This window comes from Pungitius pungitius, chromosome 16 (assembly GCF_949316345.1).
Source record: "Pungitius pungitius chromosome 16, fPunPun2.1, whole genome shotgun sequence".
In the NCBI taxonomy this organism is placed as follows: Eukaryota; Metazoa; Chordata; class Actinopteri; order Perciformes; family Gasterosteidae; genus Pungitius; species Pungitius pungitius.
The window spans coordinates 2719319-2746766 of NC_084915.1; the positions used below are offsets into that span (position 1 = coordinate 2719319).

The window sequence follows — 27448 nt, forward strand, 5'->3', positions numbered from 1 at the left end:
AATTAAAATATAATAAAATGTAATTCAACCAAGAAGAACAGTTAAACTGTGTGCAATTTAATGATTGTGCTTGCATTTTGTTTTGTGTTTATCATTTTCAGAACATGATCAATCGATAGTAGAGAGAGAATCCACTTGGTGTGTTCAAGGACAGGCAGCATCTCCTCATCAAAGACTAACTGAAAAACTTGACTAATATAGTTGTGAACTGAGTCAACCTTTATTTTGGTATTTTTAGTTGATTACATATTATTTATGTGTAGCTGCTGTTGTAATTATTTAATGTTTGCAGGTCTTATGTGTGAATGCAGACAAATTGTTGTCATCAAACCATCAGTTGGATGCACGGCTGTGTGCAGCCTTTTTTTGTAAAATGCTACATGTGTTATATACATGTTCTTTGCAGCTCAGTTTTATGTTATTTTTCTTTATTCACTTGGACAGTTTGATCCTTCATTAATGGAGTTATGTGGGTTTTCATAAGCTGACAACATTTTAAAGGATTTATGTTAGAGAAACAAGCAAACATATGTTTTCTATGCAACTGTAATTGTCACTTGAATAAGTTATAATAAATAATGAGTAGTTACATTTAAGTTACATCTGGTCCTTTGAGGACAGCCAATATGCTGATGTGGCCCTCTGTTAAAATGAGTTTGACACCCCTGCTTTACACGGTTACATTAGACAACAGTCAAACTAAATATACAGGTACATTGCAGATACATCTTTGTAAAATATTCATTTTTCATAAGAACACACTCATTGATTATAATGTTATTATCATTTAGTAGTATAATAGTGGCAGAAGTGGAGTTCAAGTAGTGTATATGTGTTACCTTGGACAAGGATGTGCACTGAGGTGGTTCTTGGCCTGCTGCTTGTTTGGACTGCACACACATACTGCCCCTCATCTGTCAAATCCACGTTTTCAATCTTGATGCTAAACTCCTCTTGATTAAGGGTCACCAGACTCACTCTGGGATCCACCGACCATTTGTCTTCTCCGGCATAAAGGATACTTGACCGGTTTAGCCAAGCTGTGTGTGTCACCTTGTCCCCCTGTGCACACCTGTGAAGAAATCGAAATAAAAAACAGCATGAGAAATATGGATTTGACCACAGTGGTTACATATTTTAAGATTAAGTACTCCTTAAATCCAAAATTATATGATTTGTACATTGAGTGTTTGTAGTCGTTAATCAAGCAAAACACAGAATTGAATTCCACGTTTGTCATAGATATCAATTGGTTCTCAGTCGCCAAGTCAAAACAGTGGAATTAAATTTTCCTCTAGGCAGCTTAACAGAATATGTAAAATGCGAGCAGTTGCTTACATTTTTCCTTTAACCGGCGCTTTTATCCAAAGTGACTTACAATAAGTGTATTCCACCAAGAGGGTACAAAACCTCAACAACAAGAATTAGGAAAGTGGAAGACTTTTGCTTGGAATATATCGGGAGTAGACACATACGGAGCAGCTCTACTTAAACTACTTTTTATATTTTACCTTTAAGACCCTCTTTGTTTTGTCAAACATGCTAGTAAGACAACTATATGAAGAAATTACATCAAAATATAACAAGGGTTATAAACCCACACAATGCATGCTAGTACTTTGCTATCTGTAATTTTTTAAAATTTATTTTACAACATATTCAGATGAAAAGGAGAACATGGGTACCTCCATAGGGTGAGGATTAACAGGATAATACATTCAGTTGTGCATCAATTGGAGGTACTTAAATGTGACAAACTGCCACTGGATACAGAAATAGACAGACACACACATCGCTCTGAGGAGATATGAGTTGTAGGCTGGATAGATCCCCCAACAACCACAATGCCAACACAACAAATGAAAATAGAAACGGCAAACAGCACAATTTTATAAAAAAGATATTTTTTATCACGTTTGTCATAGATTTAACAATTAATGGATGGCAGACGCGGGCGGGCGCCCGCGGGGTGAACAGCCAGGTGGTCCTCCGCCAAGGTGACGGCAGCCTCCAGCGTCGCCGGACGGTGGTACTGGACCCACGACGAGGTCCGCGGCGGCAGACCCTGCAGGAACTTCTCCACCACCGCCAGTGCTCCACCCGCGCCCCCCGGCTGCAGCCACCTGTTGGCCGCGTCCTTTAGCCGTTGGGTGAAGGCAATTGGACGGTCCTCCGGGCCCCCAGCCTCGCCTCCCGAAAACGCCTCCTGTGGTCCTCGGGGGGGAGCCTCGGCCGTGTCTAACCCCGGGTGGCAGCCCCAGGGCGGCCGTCTGCGCCTCCCCGGTCAGCAGTGGCAATAGGCGGATCGCCCACTTGTCCGCAGGCCACCCGCGCGCCCCTGCCATTGCCTCGAACATCTCCAGGTACGACTGTACCTCGTCCGCCGGCGTCATCATGTGCAGCAAACACACCGGGTTCGTCGGTCCGTCTGGGCTTGGAAGTGCCGGTTGGACTCGGTTTGCTCGTGCTGCATTGCCGCGATCTCGCCTAGCATTTGCCCGAGTGTGACAGCCGGCTGCACCATTCCCTCAGCGTGTTGATCACTTGGTTCCATCCTTGATCAGGCGCCACTGTGGCAGTCAGTTTGATAACAGACTTTATTTTTAGCTTCACATCTGTGATCTGGTTGCTGTGGTTCGCTCCTCGGCCTCGCCCCTGAGCGTCTGCTCCAGCCACACACACCTTCTTCCAGTCCTGCTCACTGTTTTTAATCAGAGGGGAGACAATCAGTCCAAAGGTCTTTCAGCTGCGCTCGTTACCTACCGGCACCGTTCCCTGAACCCCTCCCCCAAGCTCCCCCTCTGCAGCTGAGCTAACCACACCCCGCCACCACAAAGAGCCATTAAAGAAGAGTTCCACTGGATGCACCTGAATAAAATACATTATACGTCCAATACCATTGTACCAGTTTTTACCAGCGATATTATTCTTGTGATTAAATATGAGCATGGTGTGTATTTCAAGACTGTGTAGTGCATTCTATGTGTATTATGTAGTGTAAAAAGTGTGGATTATGATTAGTGTGTACATTAAATATTAACTGACAACACTATATTGGAACTTGCGTGTTGACCTGAGCAGCAGTTTTCTCCCACGCCGTTTGTCTTTTGCTGCAGTAGCGGTGTTGCTTTTTGTTTCTAATTATGGGTTCATACTTTCCAATATGCAGAAGAGGGCCGGTGGGGAAGGGGAAGTTAATCCAAAGGTGTGAGCCACTGATGGGTCGGGGGAGGGAGGGGTGGTGGAGTTGTGGGGGATGGAGTCAGGACATTGTCTTTCAAATCTGCAGTAGAACTCATTCAGCTCGTCTGCCAGGCGGAGGTCATTCATGGAATGGGGGGTTTTCGGCTTGTAGTTTGTAAGGTGTTTGAAGCCTCTCCAAACTGAAGCAGAGTCATTAGCTGAGAACTGTTGTTGGAGTTTCTCAGAGTACAGTCGTTTAACTTCTCTCACCGCCTTGCTAAACCTGTATTTTGACTCTGTGTACAAGTCTTTGTCCCCACTCCTAAATGCCTGATCCTTCTGCAGACGTAGTTTTCTGAGTTCCGCTGTAAACCAGGGTTTGTCGTTTGTTACGTTACGTTACGTTATGTTAACTTATGTTATGCGAAGTTATGTTAAAACATCCCAGTCTGTGCAGTCAAAACAGGCCTGAAGAACCTCAAGCGCCTCGCTGGTCCACTTCTTGGATTCCCTCACCACAGGTTTGCAGAGCTTTAGTTTCTGCCTTTATGCAGGAATCAGGCAGTAGTCCTCATGAATGCGTACCAGGGTGACCCTGTAGTTTAGGTCGTTCTTCCACTTCCGGGATTCTTGGAAGTCTTTGGTTTGATGGCGATGAAAGCACACTATCACCGGCCTGGGTCTGTCTCCTTGGCGATGTTTAGCTGCAAATGTGCGGTGTGCCCGGTCCGGCTCTGGGGCCGAACCCAGCACATCATAGCCTCGTATTTCCACCAGGGTGTCAGAAAAGAAGCTTGTGGGTTTGGGTCATTCAATGGATTCAGGCACCCCGATAATTCCCAAATTTCTTTGCTTCGTCCCTCCCAGTCTTATTTTTAGCTTTGAGCTTAGCACATAGCTCGGTTAGCGTTGTGCATGAAGTTTTGAGGGCCTAAAAGCGGTCTTCGTTTAAGTTTCTCTGGCTGTTTTGTCTCAGCTGTCTGTCTGGCTCTGGCTTTTTGCCTGTTCATCATTTGGGTTCATTTAGCTTTATGTGCCCTAATTTTCCGACCTAAAGGAAACACAACAGTGTGGCAATGGTACAGGAGCAGATCATAAACAATCTCTGCACCATTAACGCTGTTACAGCAGTCACTTCCACTTCAGTGGCGGCAGTAGTCAGTTGCATCTTTGAGCCATTTGTGGTACTTGGTAGAGAAAATATACATACATCTAGTATATTAGGGCTGTCAAATGATTAAAAATTTTAATCAAATTAATCAGAATTTTCAGTGGATTAATCATGATTAATCACACCTGAATCCTAACCATTTTCTTGGGTCTCTGGCGCAAATGACTTGCTGAACCTGACGGCCTGACATATGCCTGCAGGTGGCAGTAATGTGTTGTATAGGATGAAGTGCATTCCCTAGAGGAAGAGGCACTTTCCTGACCTGAATAATTTGTCACACTGCGCATGCGTGAAATGGGTCAAAAAAATTGACGTAATTAACAACAAACAGCTCATTAACGCCGTTAACGCGCTATTTTTGACAGCCCTAATATATATATATGTGTGTGTGTGTAATAAAAAGGGAAGGAAGGAAAAGGAAAGTAGTGTCTCCATTCCATGGCTACATCAAATTATTTCATTTTACCTCCTACCTCATGAAAATACCTTATAAAATCAGGATTAAAGAATTTAAAGAACAATGTAAGATAACCCTAAAAATCTTGTCTTTGCTCACCTCCAGTTCTTTTACTTCACTAGAGCATACAGTTTAACCATAGAGGAAAGCAGAACCCTGTTTTCCTCCCCTTGTGTCACGCTTTAAGGTGACATTCAGAGCTTTAGCACATGGTTGTTCCCTCAAGTCTGAAGACGAATGCATTTTTTTAAGTTGGTCCAGCACATCTACCGTTGGCAGTTAGTGAGTATCTACCGTTATCGTCAAAAGTCCACAAAAGCTTCCTGTATTTTCCAGAAAAAAGCAGAATGCGAATCTGCTTCATTTTTTACAGGAAAACTAATAGTAAAGTAATCTCAGGAAAGTCTGATTAGAAATATTTAGGGGTTTGGATTCACTAATTCTTTAGATTCTGTCACATGTATATTTGAATTGTGGTTCACTTTTATTTGTTGTTATTGTTATTCTTTCTAACATATATCATATTTTTGAACTTCAGTGACACTGTTGACGGTTTCCTAGCAAAGTATTTACATCAGTCATGTTATGTGAGTGGGGGGGCGTGCACTTTGAACTCAATGATGTCATAGGATATAAGAATGAAGTCGCTGATTGTTTGGTAGACATCAAATGAGGAGGAATTGAAAAGTAGAATCAGCTTTCAGGACCTCTTATGTTGACGTTTGCCTACTACAATAGCAAGGTTTCTCAGTCTATATATGTGCAGAAAGTCTCATTCACATCTATATTCAGGTTTAATAGTCACTCTACACTAGGGGCGCCCAATAGGTCAATCGCGGTCAGGCAGTCAGGAGATCGCCCGCCGAGAGATCGACCAAAAACGTGGTAGTGCTAATTAGCGATCCTTGCTTACAAACGGACACATTTAATTTGATTCAAAAGCAACCCTTGCTGACTCCAATCAGTACAAGTCATCCGAGTAAGGTAATGACCAAGAATGTATGGAATGGTTGGGACGGTTCCCTCTTCTGACAGACAGACAGACAGGCTTGTTTTTTTCTGAACGGACCAGGACCAACCAATGGAGGGGGGGTTGATAGCCATTACTTGTCGATTGAAAAGCAGCTTTGACCTGCGAGTCAAAAAAGTATCTTAATTAAACTTCAACTTTACCAAGAATCATCAAAGCATAGATGTGTATGACCAATAAAATAACACTCTAGACCAGGGGTGTCAAACATACGACCTGCGGGCTGAATCCAGCCAGGGGGTCCAGCCCAGCCCGCTGGATGATCGCCCATGATTTTACTGGTCTGAAGTAAAAATGTCATTATACACAAACATGAATAAATTAAAGCTGCGAGCAGCGATGAACGGGCCTTCGCCTCTCCTTGCATGGCAGCGGTCAGCCGGACACGCAGGTCAAGAAGAGGAAAAAAAATCAATCAAACCCAGGTCTACAGTTCCCTATGCATGGAGCCAACCTCTACGACAGAGGACTTGTTGTGAATCAATGATCAAAACGTCACTGAAATAAGTTGGATCTCCCCCATTTAGTTAAGGAAAGATTGCCCTCTATGAGCCTTTTCATATGTGGCATGACAAGCTCTTTACCCAGTTCATTAATGAATAGCCACCATGCATTGTTAGCCCTCCTTGCAGAGAAGGTTTACAATGATCAAAAAAAAAATCTCCTTGGGGGCAGGTTAGATGAAATACCAAGTTAAATTGAAATCATAAGTGACTACGTCTTTAACTTTATTGTGGGAGACAAGCTTAGTAAATAATGGAGTATATTTAGTATCTCAAAAGCACCTTTGTTTCTTATATCAGCTGGACACGCGGTTAAAAAGAGGAGATGAAATCTGTACCTCTGACAGGATTCGAACCTGGGTCCACATAATGTTAGGCTTGTAGGCTTTTGAATATGATAAAGTCCCCAAAAGTGTGATTGAAGTGGTGAAATAATAATAATAATTCTTCAAAACACAATAGGGCTTCGACCGACTTTCAGTCGGCTCAGGCCATAATAATAATTCTTCGAAACTCAATAGGGCTTCGCCCGACTTTTAGTCGGCTCAGTATACACAGTACACACTCAGTACAATACAAGAAAATACATTTCCTGCAGAAAAGGCAAAATGTTGGTCTGAGATGATTGTATAACTGCGTCATGTGACTCGATGAATTGGTTAATGCCAATCAGTGTGAGAGACTGAGTGATTCTGTCTTTTCGGTTGCCACGGTGATGGTGCAGCTGTGCATTAAAAGGCATATGGAATGTCAAAGTTACAAAAGGTTCCCTAGACACAAAACTATAAATCCAATCCAGAAAATATGGATATGGTTAGAGGCCCAATACTCTGCCGAACGCAGAGATACACTTCTACGCTGTCAGAAATATGACTTTTAATAGCAGTTTCAGAATTTTTAATATATATATATATATATATAATATAATAATAATATACTCTTGTAAATGTCTTGTAAAAGTGGTCTGAAAGACTCATGAAACATAATAATCAGTGATATTGAAAAAACTGAAAATAGATGATTTCTTTTTAAATAGTTCAAAGCTTTGTCAACATTTTAAAGTTGAAATGGTTTCGGAAGATAATGGTGATGGAAGATTCCGTAGGAAGATTTGAAAGTTAAAGAAGTTTAACAGTATTGGTATAGTTCTTTGACCACTCACCGACCACATGGCATCATTTGTTGATGAATACAGTATCATAGAAAAGTATTGTAAAACAGGCTCCAAGTGAGCGGTTGTGGCATGATATGAAGCAGTAAACCCATGTGGTCCACCAATGACAAAAACATGACAAACATATACAGTTGCAATCAAATTGTGACAATTAAAGCTCCAATTGGCGACAAATGACTTGACTACTTTAATATCTGACTGTGAAAGAAATTTCTCTAATCTCTGAATCGTTTTTTATAAGCAAGGATGTAGATGCATTACTCAATATATTATAGTGCTTTAACTGACACCAAATATATAATTTAAACTAATTTAAAAAATCAAGATGTTTGTGTTTGCTGTTCTTTGGACTGCGCCACCAGCAGTGTCATCGGTCATGAAGCAAGGATTCTGCTTACACCTCAAGTCCAGACTTTGGCACTTGTAAAACATGACATCTCCTTGTCAGTTAGAATTTTACCCAGGATGTGATAAAGATAGAATACATATTTGAATACAGAAGTGGTGCAGCAGCCAGAAGGGATTTAACTGCATTCCATAAATGTTTCCATGTGGCAGGTCGTTTTCTAGCCGGCATATATTCCCCAAAAGCGTAAACAAAAAGACAAAATAAATGATAGTAATCAATGGAGTTACTCAAGAGTAATTGTTATATTAATAATGTTGATGGTGCTACTTTTAGCTCGATGCTATACTGGATTAAATGAGAAGGGGATGTACTAGTATAGTGGTCTGAAGTAAAAGTTTAAAAAAAATTACAGAATGGGTTATACATACATGAATTAAAAAGGTTACATATAACTACTCAGAATCTGAGTTAAATTATGTTCATGAATCCGCTGGGACAAGTTATTTTTGTAGCTATGAAATCCTTGAGTCATAAGAATTTAAGAGTGCAGTATAAGTATAAATCCTAAATAGGAGCAACCTCTAAAACATGTTGCATTTACAGTCTCATGGTTGTCTTTAAAATGCAGGATCTCAGTAATAATAGAAGACGAATTACATTTTACTGAAGCACACACCAAGATAACGACTATATGTTCTGTCTAGAAACAGCAGGTTCTATTAAGCAGCAAATTACATCAAATTGTATGAAATAACAATCAACAGCAAGAGTAATGTCTAAATGGCCAAAAGTCTGAGTGTGATGTATTGTATTGTGATGTAAAATTTCTTTTATTCCATAGTTCATAGACAACTGCTTTCATAATCATCTAAAGGCAAACATCGGCACATGTAAGAAAGACGTTTACAGCAGAGATTAATAAGTGTGTGCACCCTGTGCTTTGCGTAGGTATTTATGTTTTCCATCCATGTTGTCCAAAATGCAAAAACAAACGCTGTCATCACACGATTGAAAAAGAGCCACTTGAGCTTTCTAATGTCTTCCCATAATACCAATGATAAGCATCACCAGTTACACTGAAGGGGCTATTTTTGACCCAATTCATGCATTAGAGAAACAGTTCTGTGTCAACATACTTGTCTCCATGTAACATATCGGAGGAATTCATCTGCTCGCTGCATCTTAAAGCATCACAGCATGCGCTACCCATTATGCATCACAGGGTGTGAAATGGGGAATAGACTTCTGATTAGTAAAACAAGTTTGAGGGAAGAGTAATCACCAGGCCTCACTCTTTAGTACTCAGAAGATACTACTTTGGACTGGTGAAACCTGAAAACCAGATGTCCACAGGGCTACCTTCTAAAGCAGTGTTACTCATAGAGATGTTGCCACCTTGAGTAAATCTGTAAATCCTATTAAAGAATGTTAAATGATCAACTGCTGGCTTCATGTAGCTGCTTTGACGCTAGTACAATGAGGCCCCTGAAAAGTTAATCTGTTTTACTCATATCAAGAGATCCACAGCTCTCTTTCTTCAGTCAACATGTAGATGGTGAGGTACTTACTAGAGTGTCGGGAGTCACTCTTTATGGAGAATAATAAGGAACATACGAATTGAAAGTGATATATTTTCTATAGAATATTTAGACAAGTTAATGTGACAAAAACGCAATAGATCTATGGTACAGAAACAACGACATTAGAACAATAAACTGCTGTAGGCCACAATCGAGAGGTACCACAAGGACAGGGGACCTCAACAAATTAAGAAGGAAGGAAGAAGTGGAGTTTGTTGTGGTACTATTTGGTAATAAAAGTTACGCGAGCATTACTTTGTCCATCCTGGGTTAGTATATTTTTAGTTTGAATTTCTTGTGTTGCAGATGGGCTACAGATGCAGTCCTTTGTAGTCTGATGACAATAAATTATGCTTGAATCCATGTAATGAGATGAAATCCTATACTGTACAGTACGAAGTATCAGCGCTAAAGTGAATTATGTCATTGTGTGAAGGACAAGCAGGGTGAGATACATTAAAAAGATTGCTATATCTCCCAGGCTTATCGCCCGTCTCTTTAACTGAGTGTTGGCCCAAGAATGAATGAGGACAGCTGAGGACATCTGAACCACCTTAAAAAAAAACAGGTGGAGTGAATGACAAATGACAATCAGATAAATCTTTTTTTTTTTTGCCTAGCTGAGCTCAGTCTGAGTTTATTGCAATGAATGAAGGAAACTAAACTAAAGAAAACTAACACCATGATGGAAAATAAATAGATCGGTGTCAGAAGAGGCTAAACTATATGAAAAAGTAATATCAATAAGGTCTGAGAAACCATCAAAACAAAAAACACCAATTTTTTTTCTTCGTTATTTGTTAGAATTAACAAAACTAATATATCGCACATTTTGAAATTCATTAATTAGTTGGAATGCTTCAAGCATTCCAAGTATTGTTCTTCTAATCTTTATTCCGCCTTATTCATCTTCTTATTAGTTGGAATGCTTCAAGCATTCCAAGTATTGTTCTTCTAATCTTTATTCCGCCTTATTCATCTTCTTCATATTATTAGTTGGAATGCTTCAAGCATTCCAAGTATTGTTCTTCTTTTCTTTATTCCGCCTTATTTTTATTATTCTATTTCTTCCGCCGCACCTTTCAACTCCTTCACACTTTCAGCTATTAAGACCATTTAAATATTAAAATGTTCAGCTCCTTCAGGAGAGGTGTGCTATGACTTTTCAGCTTTTTAGCTCTTATAATTGAATTAATATAAATTAAAAACATCAAACTTTTTAACATGGTTTCCAATGGATTAAATTTTCAAATCCTCTCAAAACTTGTTCAACTTTCAACTTTTTCAGCTTTTCCAATCTTTCAGCTAGAGACACCATTTAAACTTTAAAATGTTGACACAAGTCTTAACAATTTCATTAAAAAAACAGCTTGTTGATATCTATTATAGTTTTTTCATAATCACTAATTATGTTTGACTAGTTTTGGGGTCCTTTTCGAATTTACAGTGTGCGCTAGAGTGCAGACAAAGTCGGAAGACAAGAGAGGGTCCATGTTTTGTAAACTGCTGGTAGAGCAGTTTTAAAACACATAGAGACATAAAAACTACACTCAAACGTTCGGTAGAGTCTTGTGTCTCTCAAAATGTCATTATTTTTTGGCTACTCCAAATAGTTTTGCTCCAGGAAGCATTTGTTTGAGGTGTGGGTTCTCAGTAACTGTCTGTGAGCTAAGCGCAGCTGCTCCGTTGCCGCGACAACGAGCTGGGCCTCTTTCTGTGACTCACAGCTGATCCTAATTAGCTGATTAGTGCAGCCTGACATGACCTGCTTCTCTCCACCTTCTCTCATCATTTCAAAGCAACCCCCATGGAGGGAGTTCTTACTGTAATGTTTGATGAGGCCTTCTAATATATTCTGTCTCTCAACCCCCCCCCACCCACTCCCCCAATACCATCATTTCAAAATAAAAGCTGCAATGATTATCTGTAATTTAGCCATGAAGCTTAGGATAAAGCTGTTTTGTTGAATACGTATTGCTCTTTCAAATAGTACTACAACCACTACTAATATTTCTAGTACTTCTAGTATTTCAACTGGTATTATTACTAAAATGACTTTTACTACTACTTGTACTACTAGTATTTCAACCCCAATGGAGGGAATTCTTACTGTAATGTTTGATGAGGCCCATCAATTAATAACTTTAGTTTTATTAGCTTAGGGCGACTGTGGGTGAGTGGGGAGCGCGGGCGGGCGTCCTCCAATCAGAGGGTTGGCGGTCTGATCCCAGGCCCGGCTAACCTGCATGTCAATGTGTCCTTGGGCAAGACGCTTAATCCCAGCATTGTTCCTCTAGCTGTGACTACAGTGTGTGTGAGTGTTAGTTACTGGTTGGGCAGGCACCACTGTGTATGGTAGGTCCTGTCATTGGTGTGTGAATGGATGAATGATGTTATGTAGTGTTAAGGTGCTTTGAGTGGTCAGAAGACTAGAAGAGCGCTGTACAAATCTATTTTACCAAGTCCATTTGCTTTGAATAACAAACATTCTGTCTCCCAAACCACCCAATTCCATTATTTCAAAATAAAAGCCTCAATGATTATCTGTACCTCAACAATAGGTACACCACAATTGCTTTCAAATACTAGTGAAACTAGTACTTACTTCTTCTACTGCTGCTAGTACCACTAGTACAACTATAGTACTAAACCTTATATTACTACAAAAAATGTATTTTTTAATTCTCAGCTTTTATTATTTCTGTGTTTTCAAATTCATAGAAGCTTCTCCCATTTCTGTTTTTTTTTTGCAATTCTTTCAAGTTCATTTCAGCTTTTCTCATTTCTGTATTTTTAGCAATTTTTAAATGTATTTCAGCCTTTTCGATTTCAGCAATGTTTAGAATAATTTCAGCATGTTGCATTTTAAGCAACTTTTTGAAATTAATTTCAGCTTCATAGAAGCTTCTCCCATTTCAGTTTTTTTGCAATTCTTTCAAGTTCATTTCAGCTTTTCTCATTTATGTATTTCAGCTTTTTCCATTCTTTCAGCAATGTTTTTAATAATTCCAGCTTGTTTCATTTCTGTACTTTAAGAAACTTTTTAAAATTAATTTCAGCTTTCTGCATTCCAACGCATTTTCAGCAGGAAATGCATTTTCTAGTTAGTTGGAATGCTTCAAGCATTCCAAGTATTGTTCTTCTTTTCTTTATTCCGCCTTATTAGTTGGAATGCTTCAAGCATTCCAAGTATTGTTCTTCTAATCTTTATTCCGACTTATTCATCTTCTTCATATTCTATTTCTTCCGCCGCACCTTTCAACTCCTTCACACTTTCAGCTATTAAGACCATTCAAATATTAAAATGTTCAGCTCCTTCAGGAGAGGTGTGCTATGACTTTTCAGCTTTTTAGCTCTTATAATTGAATTAATAAAAATTAAAATCATCAAACTTTTTAACATGGTTTCCTAATGGATTACATTTTCAAATCCTCTCAAAACTTGTTCAACTTTTTCAGCTTTTCCAATCTTTCAGCTAGAGTCACCATTTAAACTTTAAAATGTTGACACAAGTCTTAACAATTTCATAAAAAAAACAGCTTGTTGATATCTATTATAGTTTTTTCATAATCACTAATTATGTTTCATTAGTTTTGGGGTTTCTTTCGAATTTAGAGTGGAGTTTTCCGGATTGTCCCGCGATTTAGAGTGAGCGCCATGTCAGGATTCAGTAAAAAAAAAAGAGGCACTTTTCTCTTTACGGCCACAATATTCACTTTTCAGCCTTCATTTAAAAAGAAAACATTAGCCGTGCTTGTGCTGGTTGGACTCGTATAAGTTTGGAATGTCAGAGTTATTTACTTTTTGCGTGAGGAGCCTGGTTGTGAGACAAAGTCTGCCCCGAGCCCCATACGCTTCCATACAAATCTGCCGACATTTAAAAAAAAAAAACACAGCCGGTACACTTTTTGTAAACGGCTGTTTGAGCAGTTTTAAAACACATAGAGACATAAAAACTACACTCAAACGTTCGGTAGAGTCTTGTGTCTCTCAAAATGTCATTATTTTTTGGCTACTCCAAATAGTTTTGCTCCAGGAAGCATTTGTTTGAGGTGTGGATTTTGTCTAAATCTCTTCACTCTCTTCACTGCGAGCTAATTAGCGATCAGCTGTTGATCGATGGCCATAAAGACGCAGCTCAGGGACGTGCAGGTTTAACCGTGGTTAGATAACGGTACGTGTGGACGTGCGTGTCGTGAGTTGGGACGGAGACCCGGGATGAGCAGACCGTAAGTAATGTGGAGGCTGGACCGTAAGATATTTGAGACATGTGAGAGCCATAAGTACTAGATTGCTAGCTAGCTAAACTGCTAACGAGGCTACTCCCCGCTGGAGACTTAAACCGTGGTTGTGACGTTGTTCCTTCGGTGTTGTCATTAAGCTGCAGGCACGTGAGTTTATTTTTTTACGCGAGTGATACTATTAATAACCTTTTCGCGGACCGCAAGAAGGTCCGTAGGTTAATAAGCACGTCAAAAGTTACGGGGAGTGGCGTGACGTTGTTCCTTCGGTGATTGAGCTGCAGACACGTGAGTTTGTTTTCTTACGCGAATGACAGGAGATCGTTTGGTCTTTATTTTACGCAACAAAGCGTCAACCTAATATACTATTAATAACCTTCATCGGACCGCAAGAAGGTCCGTCAGTTAATAAGAAAGTCAAAAGTTACGGTGGGCCAGCCGGGGTTAGGGGGGGAGGAGGGGGTCCGCTGGTGGGCGAAACTGCGCACTGAGGAGTGAACAATTGTAATCGAGATGGGGGCTGTAGTATTTGTGTGTGTCCACTAACATTTAATTGTCCAAGTGAAACACTTAGTACTTATTTTAGTCATTGGCGCTGTATGCGTCCATCTTTATTTCACAAAACCGCGCATCTCTATGACATCATCAAGACATGACTGTTAACTTATCCGGAAGTATCCAGGGGCGTTTTTGATGGGACCGCCACAAAGCTCTTGGTAATTTCTACACTATTTGCAAAAAGATTTTTATATTTTATTTTGACTTGTTGCCAGGATCTTCTCCTGTCTTGTTTATTCTGTGCAAATGGGCAGGTGCCACTGTGTATGGTAGGTTGTGACATCAATGTATTAATGGGTGAGAGATGTCATCTAGTATTAAAGCGCTTTGAGTAGTCAGAAGACTAGCAAAGCGTTGTACACGTCCATTTACCAAGTTCATTTAGTTTGAATGAAAAAGATTCAGCAATGTTTATAAGTAATTTAAGCTTTTTTCGTTCTGTATTTTGCCATTTCTGTTTTTTCCAATTCTTTCAAGTTCATTTCAGCTTTTCAAATGTACTTCAGCTTTTTCTATTCTTTCAGCAATGTTTTGAATAATTTCAGCTTGTTGCAGTTTAAGCAACTTTTTAAAATTAATTTCAGCTTTTATGTCTGTGATTTCAAATTCATAGAAGCTTCTCCCATTTCAGTTTTTTTGCAATTGTTTCAAGTTCATTTCAGCTTTTCTCATTTCTGTATTTTCAGCCATTTTTAAATGTATTTCACCTTTTTCTATTCTTTCAGCAATGTTTTGAATAATTTCAGCTTTTTGCATTTTAAGCAACTTTTTGAAATTAATTTCAGCTTTTATTATTTCTGTGATTTCAAATTCATAGAAGCTTCTCCCATTTCAGTTTTTTTGCAATTGTTTCAAGTTCATTTCAGCTTCTCATTTCTGTATTTTCAGCCATTTTTAAGTGTATTTCAGCTTTTTCTATTCTTTCAGCAATGTTTAGAATAATTTCAGCTGGTTTCATTTCTGTACTTTAAGCAACTTTTAGAAATTATTTTCAGCTTGCATTCCAACGCATTTTCAGCAGGAAATGCATTTTCTAGTTAGTTGGAATGCTTCAAGCATTCCAAGTATTGTTCTTCTTTTCTTTATTCCGACTTATTAGTTGGAATGCTTCAAGCATTCCAAGTATTGTTCTTCTTTTCTTTATTCCGCCTTTTTTTTATTTTTTTTATTTTTATTATTCTATTTCTTCCGCCGCACCTTTCAACTCCTTCACACTTTCAGCTATTAAGACCATTCAAATATTAAAATGTTCAGCTCCTTCAGGAGAGGGGTGCTATGACTTTTCAGCTTTTTAGCTCTTTTAATTGAATTAATATAAATTAAAAACATCAAACTTTTTAACATGGTTTCCAATGGATTACATTTTCAAATCCTCTCAAAACTTGTTCAACTTTCAACTTTTTCAGCTTTTCCAATCTTTCGGCTAGAGACACCATTTAAACTTTAAAATGTTGCCACAAGTCTTAACAATTTCATTAAAAAAACAGCTTGTTGATATCTATTATAGTTTTTTCATAATCACTCATTATGTTTCACTAGTTTTGGGGTCCTTTTCGAATTTAGAGTGAGCGCTAGAGTGCGGGCAAAGTCGGAAGACAAGAGAGGGTCCATGTTTTGTAAACTGTTGGTAGAGCAGTTTTAAAAGACATAAAGACATAAAAACTACACTCAAACGTTCGGTAGAGTCTTGTGTCGCTCAAAATGTAATTATTTTTTGGCTACTCCAAATAGTTTTGCTCCAGGAAGCATTTGTTTGAGGTGTGGGTACTCAGTAACTGTCTGTGGGCTAACAGCAGCTACTCCGTTGCCGCGCCAACGAGCTGGGGCTCTTTCTGTGACTCACAGCTGATCCTTATTAGCTGATTAGTGCAGCCTGACATGACCTCCTTCTCTCCACCTTCTCTCATCATTTCAAACCCCCATGGAGGGAGTTCTTACTGTAATGTTTGATGAGGCCTATTAATTAACATATACTGTCTCTCAACCCCCCCACCCCCCCACCCACTCACCCAATACCATCATTTCAAAATAAAAGCTGCAATGATTATCTGTAATTTAGCCATGAAGCTTAGGATAAAGCTGTTTTGTTAAATACTTATTGCGCTTTCAATTAGTACTACAACCACTACTAATATTTCTAGTACTTCTAGTAGTACTTCTAGTATTTCAACTGGTATTATTACTAAAATGACTTTTACTACTACTAATATTACTAGTATTTCAACCCCCATGGAGGGAATTGTTACTGTAATGTTTGATGAAGCCTATTAATTAATATATTCTGTCTCTCAACCCCCCCAGCCATTCACCCAATACCATCATTTCAAAATAAAAGCTGCAATGATTATCTGTAATTTAGCCATGAAGCTTAGGATAAAGCTGTTTTGTTAAATACTTATTGCGCTTTCAATTAGTACTACAACCACTACTAATATTTCTAGTACTTCTAGTAGTACTTCTAGTATTTCAACTGGTATTATTACTAAAATGACTTTTACTACTACTAATATTACTAGTATTTCAACCCCCATGGAGGGAATTGTTACTGTAATGTTTGATGAAGCCTATTAATTAATATATTCTGTCTCTCAACCCCCCCAGCCATTCACCCAATACCATCATTTCAAAATAAAAGCTGCAATGATTATCTGTAATTTAGCCATGAAGCTTAGGATAAAGCTGTTTTGTTAAATACGTATTGCTCTTTCAAATAGTACTACAACCACTACTAATATTTCTAGTACTTCTAGTAGTACTTCTAGTATTTCAACTGGTATTATTACTAAAATGACTTTTACTACTACTAATATTACTAGTATTTCAACCCCCATGGAGGGAATTGTTACTGTAATGTTTGATGAAGCCTATTAATTAATATATTCTGTCTCTCAACCCCCCCAGCCATTCACCCAATACCATCATTTCAAAATAAAAGCTGCAATGATTATCTGTAATTTAGCCATGAAGCTTAGGATAAAGCTGTTTTGTTAAATACGTATTGCTCTTTCAAATAGTACTACAACCACTACTAATATTTCTAGTACTTCTAGTAGTACTTCTAGTATTTCAACTGGTATTATTACTAAAATGACTTTTACTACTACTAGTATTTCAACCCCAATAGAGGGAATTCTTACTGTAATGTTTGAGGCCCATCAATAACTTTTTAGTTTTCTTAGCTTAAGGCGACTGTGGGTGAGTGGGGAGCGCGGGCGGCCGTCCTCCAATCAGAGGGTTGGCGGTCTGATCCCAGGCCCGGCTAACCTGCATGTCAATGTGTCCTTGGGCAAGACGCTTAATCCCAGCATTGTTCCTCTAGCTGTGACTACAGTGTGTGTGAATGTTAGTTACTGGTTGGGCAGGCGCCACTGTGTATGGTAGGTCCTGTCATTGGTGTGTGAATGGGTGAATGATGTTATGTAGTGTTAAGGTGCTTTGAGTGGTCAGAAGACTAGAAGAGCGCTGTACAAATCTATTTTACCAAGTCCATTTGCTTTGAATGACAAACATTCTGTCTCCCAAACCACCCCCACCCAATTCCATTATTTCAAAATAAATGCCTCAATGATTATCTGTACCTCAACAATAGGTACACCACAATTGCTTTCAAATACTAGTGAAACTAGTACTTACTACTTCTACTGCTGCTAGTACCACTAGTACAACAATTACAACAAAATGTATTTTTTATATTCTCAGCTTTTCCTATTTCTATTTCAGCAATGTTTAAATTAATTTCAGCTTTTATTATTTCTGTGTTTTCAAATTCATAGAAGCTTCTCCCATTTCAGTTTTTTTGCAATTGTTTCAAGTTCATTTGAGCTTTTCTCATTTCTGTATTTTCAGCAACTTTTTGAAATTAATTTAAGCTTTCTGCATTCCAACGCATTTTCAGCAGGAAATGCATTTTCTAGTTCTTCTATTTCTTCCGCCGCACCTTTCAACTCCTTCACACTTTCAGCTATTCAGACCATTCAAATTTTAAAATGTTCAGCTCCTTCAGGAGAGGGGGGCTATGACTTTTCAGCTTTTTAGCTTTTATAATTGAATTAATATAAATTAAAAACATCAACCTTTTTTAACATGGTTTAAATTGGATTAAATTTTCAAATCCTCTTAAAACTTCTTCAACTTTCAACTTTTTCAGCTTTTCCAATCTTTCAGCTAGAGACACCATTTAAACTTTAAAATGTTGACACAAGTCTTAACAATTTCCTAAAAAAAACAGCTTGTTGATATCTATTATAGTTTTTTCATAACCACTCATTATGTTTCACTAGTTTTGGGGTCCTTTTCGAATTTAGAGTGAGCGCTAGAGTGCGGGCAAAGTCGGAAGACAAGAGAGGGTCCATGTTTTGTAAACTGTTGGTAGAGCAGTTTTAAAAGACATAAAGACATAAAAACTACACTCAAACGTTCGGTAGAGTCTTGTGTCGCTCAAAATGTAATTATTTTTTGGCTACTCCAAATAGTTTTGCTCCAGAAAGCATTTGTTTGAGGTGTGGGTTCTCGGTAACTGTCTGTGAGCTAAGTGCACCTTGCTCCGTTGCCGCGCCAACGAGCTGGGCCTCTTTCTGTGACTCACAGCTGATCCTAATTAGCTGATTAGTGCAGCCTGACATGACCACCTTCTCTCATCATTTCAAACCCCCATGGAGGGAGTTCTTACTGTAATGTTTGATGAGGCCTATTAAATAATATATACTGTCTCTCAACCCCCCCACCCACTCCCCCAATACCATCATTTCAAAATAAAAGCTGCAATGATTATGTTATTTAAACATGAAGCTTAGGATTCAGCTGTTTCGTTGAATACTTATTGCGCTTTCAAATAGTACTACAACCACTACTAATATTTCTAGTACTTCTAGTAGTACTTCTAGTATTTAAACTGGTATTATTACTAAAATACTTTTACTACTAGTATTTCAACCCAATGGAGGGAATTCTTACTGTAATGTTTGATGAGGCCTATTAAATAATATATACTGTCTCTCAACCCCCCCACCCCCCCACCCACTCACCCAATACCATCTTTTCAAAATAAAAACTGCAATGATTAAGTTATTTAAACATGAAGCTTAGGATTCAGCTGTTTCGTTGAATACTTATTGCGCTTTCAAATAGTACTACAACCACTACTAATATTTCTAGTACTTCTAGTAGTACTTCTAGTATTTAAACTGGTATTATTACTAAAATACTTTTACTACTAGTATTTCAACCCAATGGAGGGAATTCTTACTGTAATGTTTGATGAGGCCTATTAAATAATATATACTGTCTCTCAACCCCCCCACCCCCCCACCCACTCACCCAATACCATCATTTCAAAATAAAAGCTGCAATGATTATGTTATTTAAACATAAAGCTTAGGATTCAGCTGTTTCGTTGAATACTTATTGCGCTTTCAAATAGTACTACAACCACTACTAATATTTCTAGTACTTCTAGTAGTACTTCTAGTATTTCAACTGGTAGTATTACTAAAATGACTTTTACTACTACTAATATTACTAGTACTACTAGTATTTCAACCCCAATGGTGGGAATTCTTACTGTAATGTTTGATGAGGCCCATCAATTAATAACTTTAGTTTTCTTAGCTTAGGGCGACTGTGGGTGAGTGGGGAGCGCGGGCGGCCGTCCTCCAATCAGAGGGTTGGCGGTCTGATCCCAGGCCTGGCTAACCTGTATGTCACTGTGTCCTTGGGCAAGACACTTGATCCCAGCATTGTTCCTCTAGCTGTGACTACACTGTGTGAATGTTAGTTACTGGTTGGGCAGGTGCCACTGTGTATGGTAGGTCCTGTCATTGTTGTGTGACTGGGTGAATGATGTTATGTAGTGTTAAGGTGCTTTGAGTGGTCAGAAGACTAGAAGAGCGCTGTACAACTCTATTTTACCAAGTCCATTTGCTTTAAGTAACAATCATTCTGTCTCCCAACCCCCCCCCCCCACCCAATTCCATTATTTCAAAATAAAAGCCTCAATGATTATCTGTACCTCAACAATGGGTACACCACAATTGCTTTCAAATACTAGTGAAACTAGTACTTACTTCTTCTACTGCTGCTAGTACCACTAGTACCACAATTACAAAAAATGTATTTTTTAATTCTCAGCTTTTCCTATTTCTATTATTTCAGCTTTTATTATTTGTGTTTTCAAATTCATAGAAGCTTCTCCAATTTCTTTTTTTGCAATTCTTTCAAGTTCATTTCAGCTTTTCTCATTTCTGTAATTTCAGCAATTTTAAATGTATTTCAGCCTTTTCTATTTCAGCAATGTTTAGAAAATTTCTGTATTTTCAGCCATTTTTAAATGTATTTCAGCTTGTTTCAATTCTGTACTTTAAGCAACTTTTTCAAATTATTTTCAGCCTGCATTCCAACGCATTTTCAGCAGGAAATGCATTTTCTAGTTGTGCTTAAAAGTTTTTTTTTCTTCTAAAAACCTAATCTTACATTTTATCGGGTATTGTAAGAGCCCCGAAGTGTGTATATTGTTAAATTGAAGAATTTCTGTCATACGCGTTAAGTGTCTGCAGCTCAATAGCGGCTTAAAATGTCCGTCAGAGAAGGAACGCCGCTACAAGTATGATTTGAGGGGGGTTTTCAATTAAAAAGGTGGAAACGCAAGATTTGTCCCAAAAGGAGCTTTAGAACAATTGAGAAAGCCAAGAAATGTCCACACTTAATGTGTTCCACCCTAAACCGTCATGAAATTAGGTCTGAGAAAGTGTATGAGCTTTGCCTAATAAAGCTGGACACAAAACTAAGCAGTAGAGATGAGTGAGTACAGCATTATCTATATCTGTATCAGTATCTGTTGAACCATATGAATTATCTGTATCCGTATCTGTACTTGGATTGGGCGGGGCCTAACCCGGAAGTGGGCAGGGCTTAACCCGGAAGTTGACGTAAGTTGGGCGGGGCTTTAACCGTTATGCAATTGACCCTTTGCAGGAAGCTTGATTAACAGGTGATATGACCAATATAAAACATGAACTTTGAAAACAGTGTACTGTACTGACGCATTTCTGCGGTTAAAACAGCATTGATTCTTAATTATTGTGGTGTGTGTGTGTGTGAAGAGGGCCAGCTGACGGTAAAAAAAAAACTCTGGCAGAGAGAGGAAGAGAGATGTCAGTGCGTGAAGTAAAAAAACTAAAAACTGGTTCGAGCCAAATAAAAAAAAAAAAAAAACTCCGACAGGCAGAGACGCAACGCGAGTCGCATTCTTACGAACCACGTCTTAATAAACCCCACGTTTACCTGAACTCTACTAGTTAACAACAACCGAAGTAAACAAAATAAACCTGAAGCGGAAGAAATCCTTTAAATTTATCGCGAAAGACCCGCGAACCTGCTGACTGAGGGAGGGAGAGAGGAGTTCTGTGTACGAGTGAGCCGAGCGGGACACAGCAACACAATAAACTGTATGTGTGTAGGGGAGGGGCGCTGTGACTACCACCACAGAACGCAGACACAGACAGCTATCCAATGAGGACTTTTATTCAATCCGAGCACAGATATGGACTCGTATTACTCGTATAATACTCGTACTCGGCAAAAGTGCTTTATCCTTACCGGATACTCGTTTCAGCCGAGTATCTGGCTCATCTCTACTAAGCAGCGTATAAGCGCACCGCTAGGAATAACGATAACAAACTCACAGCTCTACACATTCGGTCACTTCCACACGTATTTAAACGCTTTTGTACAGCATTTGGTAAAAATAATAAATGAGATGCCATAGGCCTAAGGAATCCATTACCAATTACCTATTTGTAACAAAACCACAGCAAATTGAAGGGGCTCATTTTAAGTATTAAGTTTGCTACTACAGGAAGATTCAGCAAGTAGCCGGCCCATGTGCTGAAATCACTTATATACAGGCCCTCTTGATAGGTGACGAGACACAGGTGTGTCGGGAGGTGGTGCCGTGCCCACTCAATGAGCTGATCCCGAATGGCACAAACCAACGCAGCCGTAAACAGAAGGGGATTTGGGATCCCGGTCTTCAGGCCTCAATATTTTGGGGAAGAGGAGCGTTGGTTCGTGACACTACTCAAGCCAAATTTTGTTAAATGCTGTGATGCATATCTCTCAGATAGCTCAGTCTTTTCTTAGGAACAGGAACAAAACTTTTAAATTGGAGAAGTGAGACAAAGACAATGACAATGTCATTGAGAAAAAAATATCCCCCTGCTGCAAAGAAAAGCAATATAATGTGCATTAGATGTCCAATGGGATTTTACAACTTCTAAAAGACCTTTCATCCTTCCTTTGAGTTTATAACTCTGAAGTAATAACAGAGAAACTTGTGTCTGATATTGATAATATCAAGGGACTTTATTTAATGGAGGGCGGTGGTACTGATGTATTGGTCGGGTTCAGTCACCAAATGGACATTTTTTCATAGTAAAGAAACGTACGTATGTGTGTTGTCATCTTTATAGAGATTATGTAAGTCACTCTTGTATATTATTATGCAAAACATTGATTAATCTCATTTACACAATTTGCTTTAGAATGCCAAGAAAAAAGAAAAGTAGAAAAAATATCATAGTATAATATGCTTATTTATTTATTTTATTATTGGTATTTTTAATTTCATGCCCCCCAAAATGTCTGTGCACGTGCACATGATAGGACTAGCTGCTGTCAAACTTGACTTGTAACAACAGGTCAGTCTTTGATGCTCAGACACAATGTGGGAGAATTGTGAATCTATAAGGGAGAATCTATAAATGGCCTGGTTTCCTCTCACAGCTACTTGTTTATGCGGTCTACATATCCGACAGAATGAAAAGAGATTATTTCTGAATAGAAAATAATAGATACAATCAATAATATTGATTGTATCTATTAATTATTGGAATGTATGTACTGCATTTACTTACTTACTTACTTACCAAGACCAGTCTTGTATTTCCCATCTGACAGCAAAGCTAGGTCAAAACCTGTCTTTCGGTGGTGACTGTCCGATAGCTCCTTGTTGGAGAGGGGGGGTGGCAGGCCTTGATTCTGCACTTAAACTTGGAGCGGGAGAGGTACTCTGTGTTCTACTTGCAGTGTGGTGATTATGACTTTTTCTGTCACTGAGTGAGATATATTTGATCTTGGGTGCTGGCTGGTTCTTGTTTTTGTTTCCAGGCTGGGCGGGATGGCTTATCAGCAATCGGGCACTTTTTAAAGCCTGAACTTTGTTCAATTTCAACAAGTAGATTGAACGAATGCAGAGCATCTTAGGGAGTTGGGAGCCAAAAAGGCCTGGACTCAAAACCTGACATGAGGTGAGTCCATCAGGTTCAAAAACAGTCTTTACTTCAACCACAAAAACTTCCCAGAAGGTCTGGGCATTACAGAGCAAAGTGAGAAAAACTACCCGGAAGGTCTGGGCGTTACAGAGTGGAGTGAGAAAAGCTACCCAGAAGGTCGGGGGTTACAGAGCAAAGTGAATGTGCAGGGACGTAAGGTTTGCTTTAATTTCACGTAATTTCCGGACTATAGAGCGCAACTGAATATAAGCCGCACTGGTCTATAAGACGCAGGTGTCCACGCGGCAGAAAAATCTTGGAGTGAGATTTTGTGGGGGTGGCGGGACGATAGGTTGAAGAGGAACGCGGCTCGGACCGAGGTCTGTTTATTTAGCGTGAGCTATTGGATGTGTGGCATGAGTGTGTGTAAAAACATGCAAAAGTGTGTGTCACACAGCAAAACCGTGAGAGCTGGCAGCTCCACCATTGATTCATTAATGGCAAGTTTACGTGCAACCGCTCTGTTTCCTTCTCCGACAGCCAGATTGGTTGCCTGTAACTTGCACCTGCCGGTCTTGCGTGTTAGCCCGTAAAACATGATGGCCGCACCGTTGTATAAGCCACAGGGTTCAAAGCGTGGGAAAAAAGTAGCAGCTTACAGTCCGGAAATGATGGTATACTAAGACCATACGGAGGCAATCCATTCTAAACTAATTGAAATACCTCAGCGTGGTCAGTGGCCCTCGCTGACATTCAGTGATACGCAGAGGCCCACTGAAGAGTCTGAATGAGATAACCCAGGCTGTCTAATAACTCCTGTCAAAAACAACCTGCATCATGGACACTTGAATTGGATGGGTACTTCATGGGGTAGTACAAACGCTCAGTTAGAGACATCTTTCTCCCAATGTAGGTCTATGGCAGTCATCATTTTTAGTAGTCACGGTACCATTACCATTTCTGATACCATTCTTGTTTTTATCGTTGTTCATTCTGTACACATCATATCTATCACACCTTTGTCCATCTTGTTAAAGGGTTCTGGGATATACAAAAGAATGAACATGAATAAAATACGATGAATATAACTTCTTTTTACATTTGAATTGTAAAGAGCTTATTAGGTGGCTAGTAAAGTATGTACATGGAAGAGAATTCCTGTAGAATCTCAAGCCTCCTTCCGTGATTATAACAGGGTTCTCATTTGACTTGAGAAAATCAGCTAAGAGGAAAAAAACATGCTGAAACAGCTGGCTGCAATTAAATATATAACAGTTTAAAATAATGACATCTTATTCAGTATACTCCACTTCAGTATACTATTAATATTACATAATAAATACATTTTAATACATTATAATTAGGGCTGTCAAATGATTAAAAATTTTAATCAAATTAATTAGAATTTTCAGTGGATTAATCATGATTAATCACACCTGAATCCTAACCATTTTTTCTTTCTGAAATGCATACTAATGATAAATAACAGGACACAGATACATAATTATCATCATTATTATTTTTTACATAAATACATGTTATTGATATTTGGATTTTTAATTCATTTTAGAAAATAATCAAAGCAATGTTATTTGATAAGTTACAGACTGATTTCCCTGCATGGCTCTAGAAGGGTCTCGAGCCTCTGCAGTTTATCCCACTCTGCTGTGAGTTTGTGCTCCTGATGGTCTAGGGCTGCGATGACCAGACATACAAACGACCTGACATATGCCTGCAGGTGGCAGTAATGTGTTGTATAGGATGAAGTGCATTCCCTAGAGGAAGAGGCACTTTACTGACCTGAATAATTTGTCACACTGCGCATGCGTGAAATGCGTCAAAAAAATTGACGTAATTAACAACAAACAGCTAATCAACGCCGTTAACGCGCTATTTTTGACAGCCCTAATTATAATATTAAAGGATAAATATATTACATACATTATATAAAATATATATTAGAACATGTATTTCCTAGTTAGCCAGCTACGATACGGCCAGATGTGAGCCAGCTTTGGCCATTTCATTTTTGCCATATCTGATGTAGCTGTTAAAGACCTGGCCCTATTCTGGCTGAGACATGGCCACCATTTATCCACAACCAGCACTAAAACAGGTTCTGGCCCATTGATGGCTGCAGAATTTGGGCCCAATCTGGCATCATAGAAACAGCCCTATTAAGGCTTAGACATGGCAGCAGTGTTCATCAACAACTAGCACTTCTCCTCACCTACAAGGCACTTGCTGGTGAGGCACCGTCCTATCTTAAAGAGCTTGTTACACCGTATTGCCCTACAAGGCATCTACGCTCCGTAGATGCTGGGCTACTTGTGGTTCCTAGAGTTTTAAAAAGTAGGATGGGGGCCAGAGCCTTCAGTTATCAAGCTCCTCTTTTGTGGAACCAGCTTCCACTTTCAGTCCGGGGGGCAGACTCGGTCAGTTCATTTAAGATAAAGCTTAAAACGTTCCTCTTTGATATTGCTTATAGTTAGGGCTGGCTCAGGTTAGCCTGGACCAGCCCTTAGTTAAGCTGCTCTAGGCTTAGACTGCCGGGGGACTTCTTAGGACACACCGAGCCCCTCTTTCATTCTCTCCTCCCACAATCATCCATGTTTTATTAATGTACATCACTAATTAAGCTTCTTTCCGGGAGTTTTTTGTGCTTTCTCGCCTAGCAGGTCTCCGTGGATCATAGTTTCGTGCGGACCCCGGTTCTGACTCCTGGCATGGCTCCGCTGACACCTATCATCATTACTTTAAATATGATTCATATTACTGTCATCAAAAACCAACATCTTTCTGCTCTCCCTCCCCACAGAAGCCTGTGTGGATGGTGGTTCTATCTGATGGTGTTTGTCCCTGTGGTGGTCCTGCCGTACACCTGTTCTGCTACTTGCAATTACTTGTATCATTTCTGTTAGAGAAATTGAATGTATTGTACATGTTTTACATTGTGGATTCTGTACACATGACATCCATTGCAGTCTGTCCATCCCGGGAGAGGGATCCCTCCTCTGACGTTCTCCCCAAGGTTTCTTCCCTTTTTTCCCCATTGAAGGGTTTTTTCATATTTTGGGGAGTTTTTCCTGTGCCGATGTGAGGGTTTCGGGACAGAGGATGTTGCATGTGTACAGACTGTAAAGCCCTCTGAGGCAAATTTGTAATTTTCGATTTTGGGCTATACAAAATAAAATGAATTGAATTGAATTGAAACCGGTTCTGGCCCATTAACAGCTCCCAAACTTGTGCCAATCCTGGGGCGTCATTCATCCCGAGTCTGACGAGTCGGCAAATGGACTCGGCCCGATGTGTTTTTTCCGGCAGGTCATTTTGGCTACCTGGGATGTATGTATAAATTGAGATGCATCTATGAATATAGTTTGTTGGGGAAACACCTGTCTGTTCAGTGTGTTGAGGAAAGACCAACTCAAAAGCCCCACAAAACTTGCAACTAACTTGAACTAGAAAATGTGTTGAAAAAATACAGAAATGAAAAAGCTGATAAATATTTTAAATATTGCTAAAAAATATATAAATTGCAAAAGCTGAAATGAATTTTAAAAATTGAAAATACAGGAATAAGAAAAGCGGAAATAAATTTGCAAGAATTGCTGAAAATACATGGATGAGAAAATCTTGATAAAATACAAAGGATTGCTGAAAATACATGCATGGCAGAAGCTCAATACGAATTTTAAAAAAATGCTGAAAATACAAAAGTAACAAAAGCTGAGAATTAAAATATGTATTTTCTGTAGTATTATAATAACTGTTGGATTCCATACTCACATGAGTCCGACCAGCACAAGATGATCCAAAAATGAAGCCTGAAAAGTGAATGTTGTGCCAAAAAAGTGCCATTTTCTTTTTTACAGGATTCTGACTTTGCTCTCATTCTAGATCCTCGGGTCCCACTCTATGAAATGCAATACACAA

At 39.0% G+C, this 27448-nt stretch overlaps 1 protein-coding gene across 5 annotated transcripts in view; it reads right to left on the bottom strand.

Moving 5' to 3' along the window:
- Nucleotides 1–27448, bottom strand: part of ntm (neurotrimin) — a 252918-nt gene that overhangs the window by 41793 nt on the left and 183677 nt on the right. For all 5 annotated transcript variants that reach the window (XM_037467556.2, XM_062558240.1, XM_037467559.2 and 2 more), the window contains one exon: nucleotides 840–1072. In XM_037467556.2, the coding sequence (XP_037323453.2) occupies nucleotides 840–1072 (233 nt within the window). The remainder of the gene's footprint in view (nucleotides 1–839; nucleotides 1073–27448) is intronic.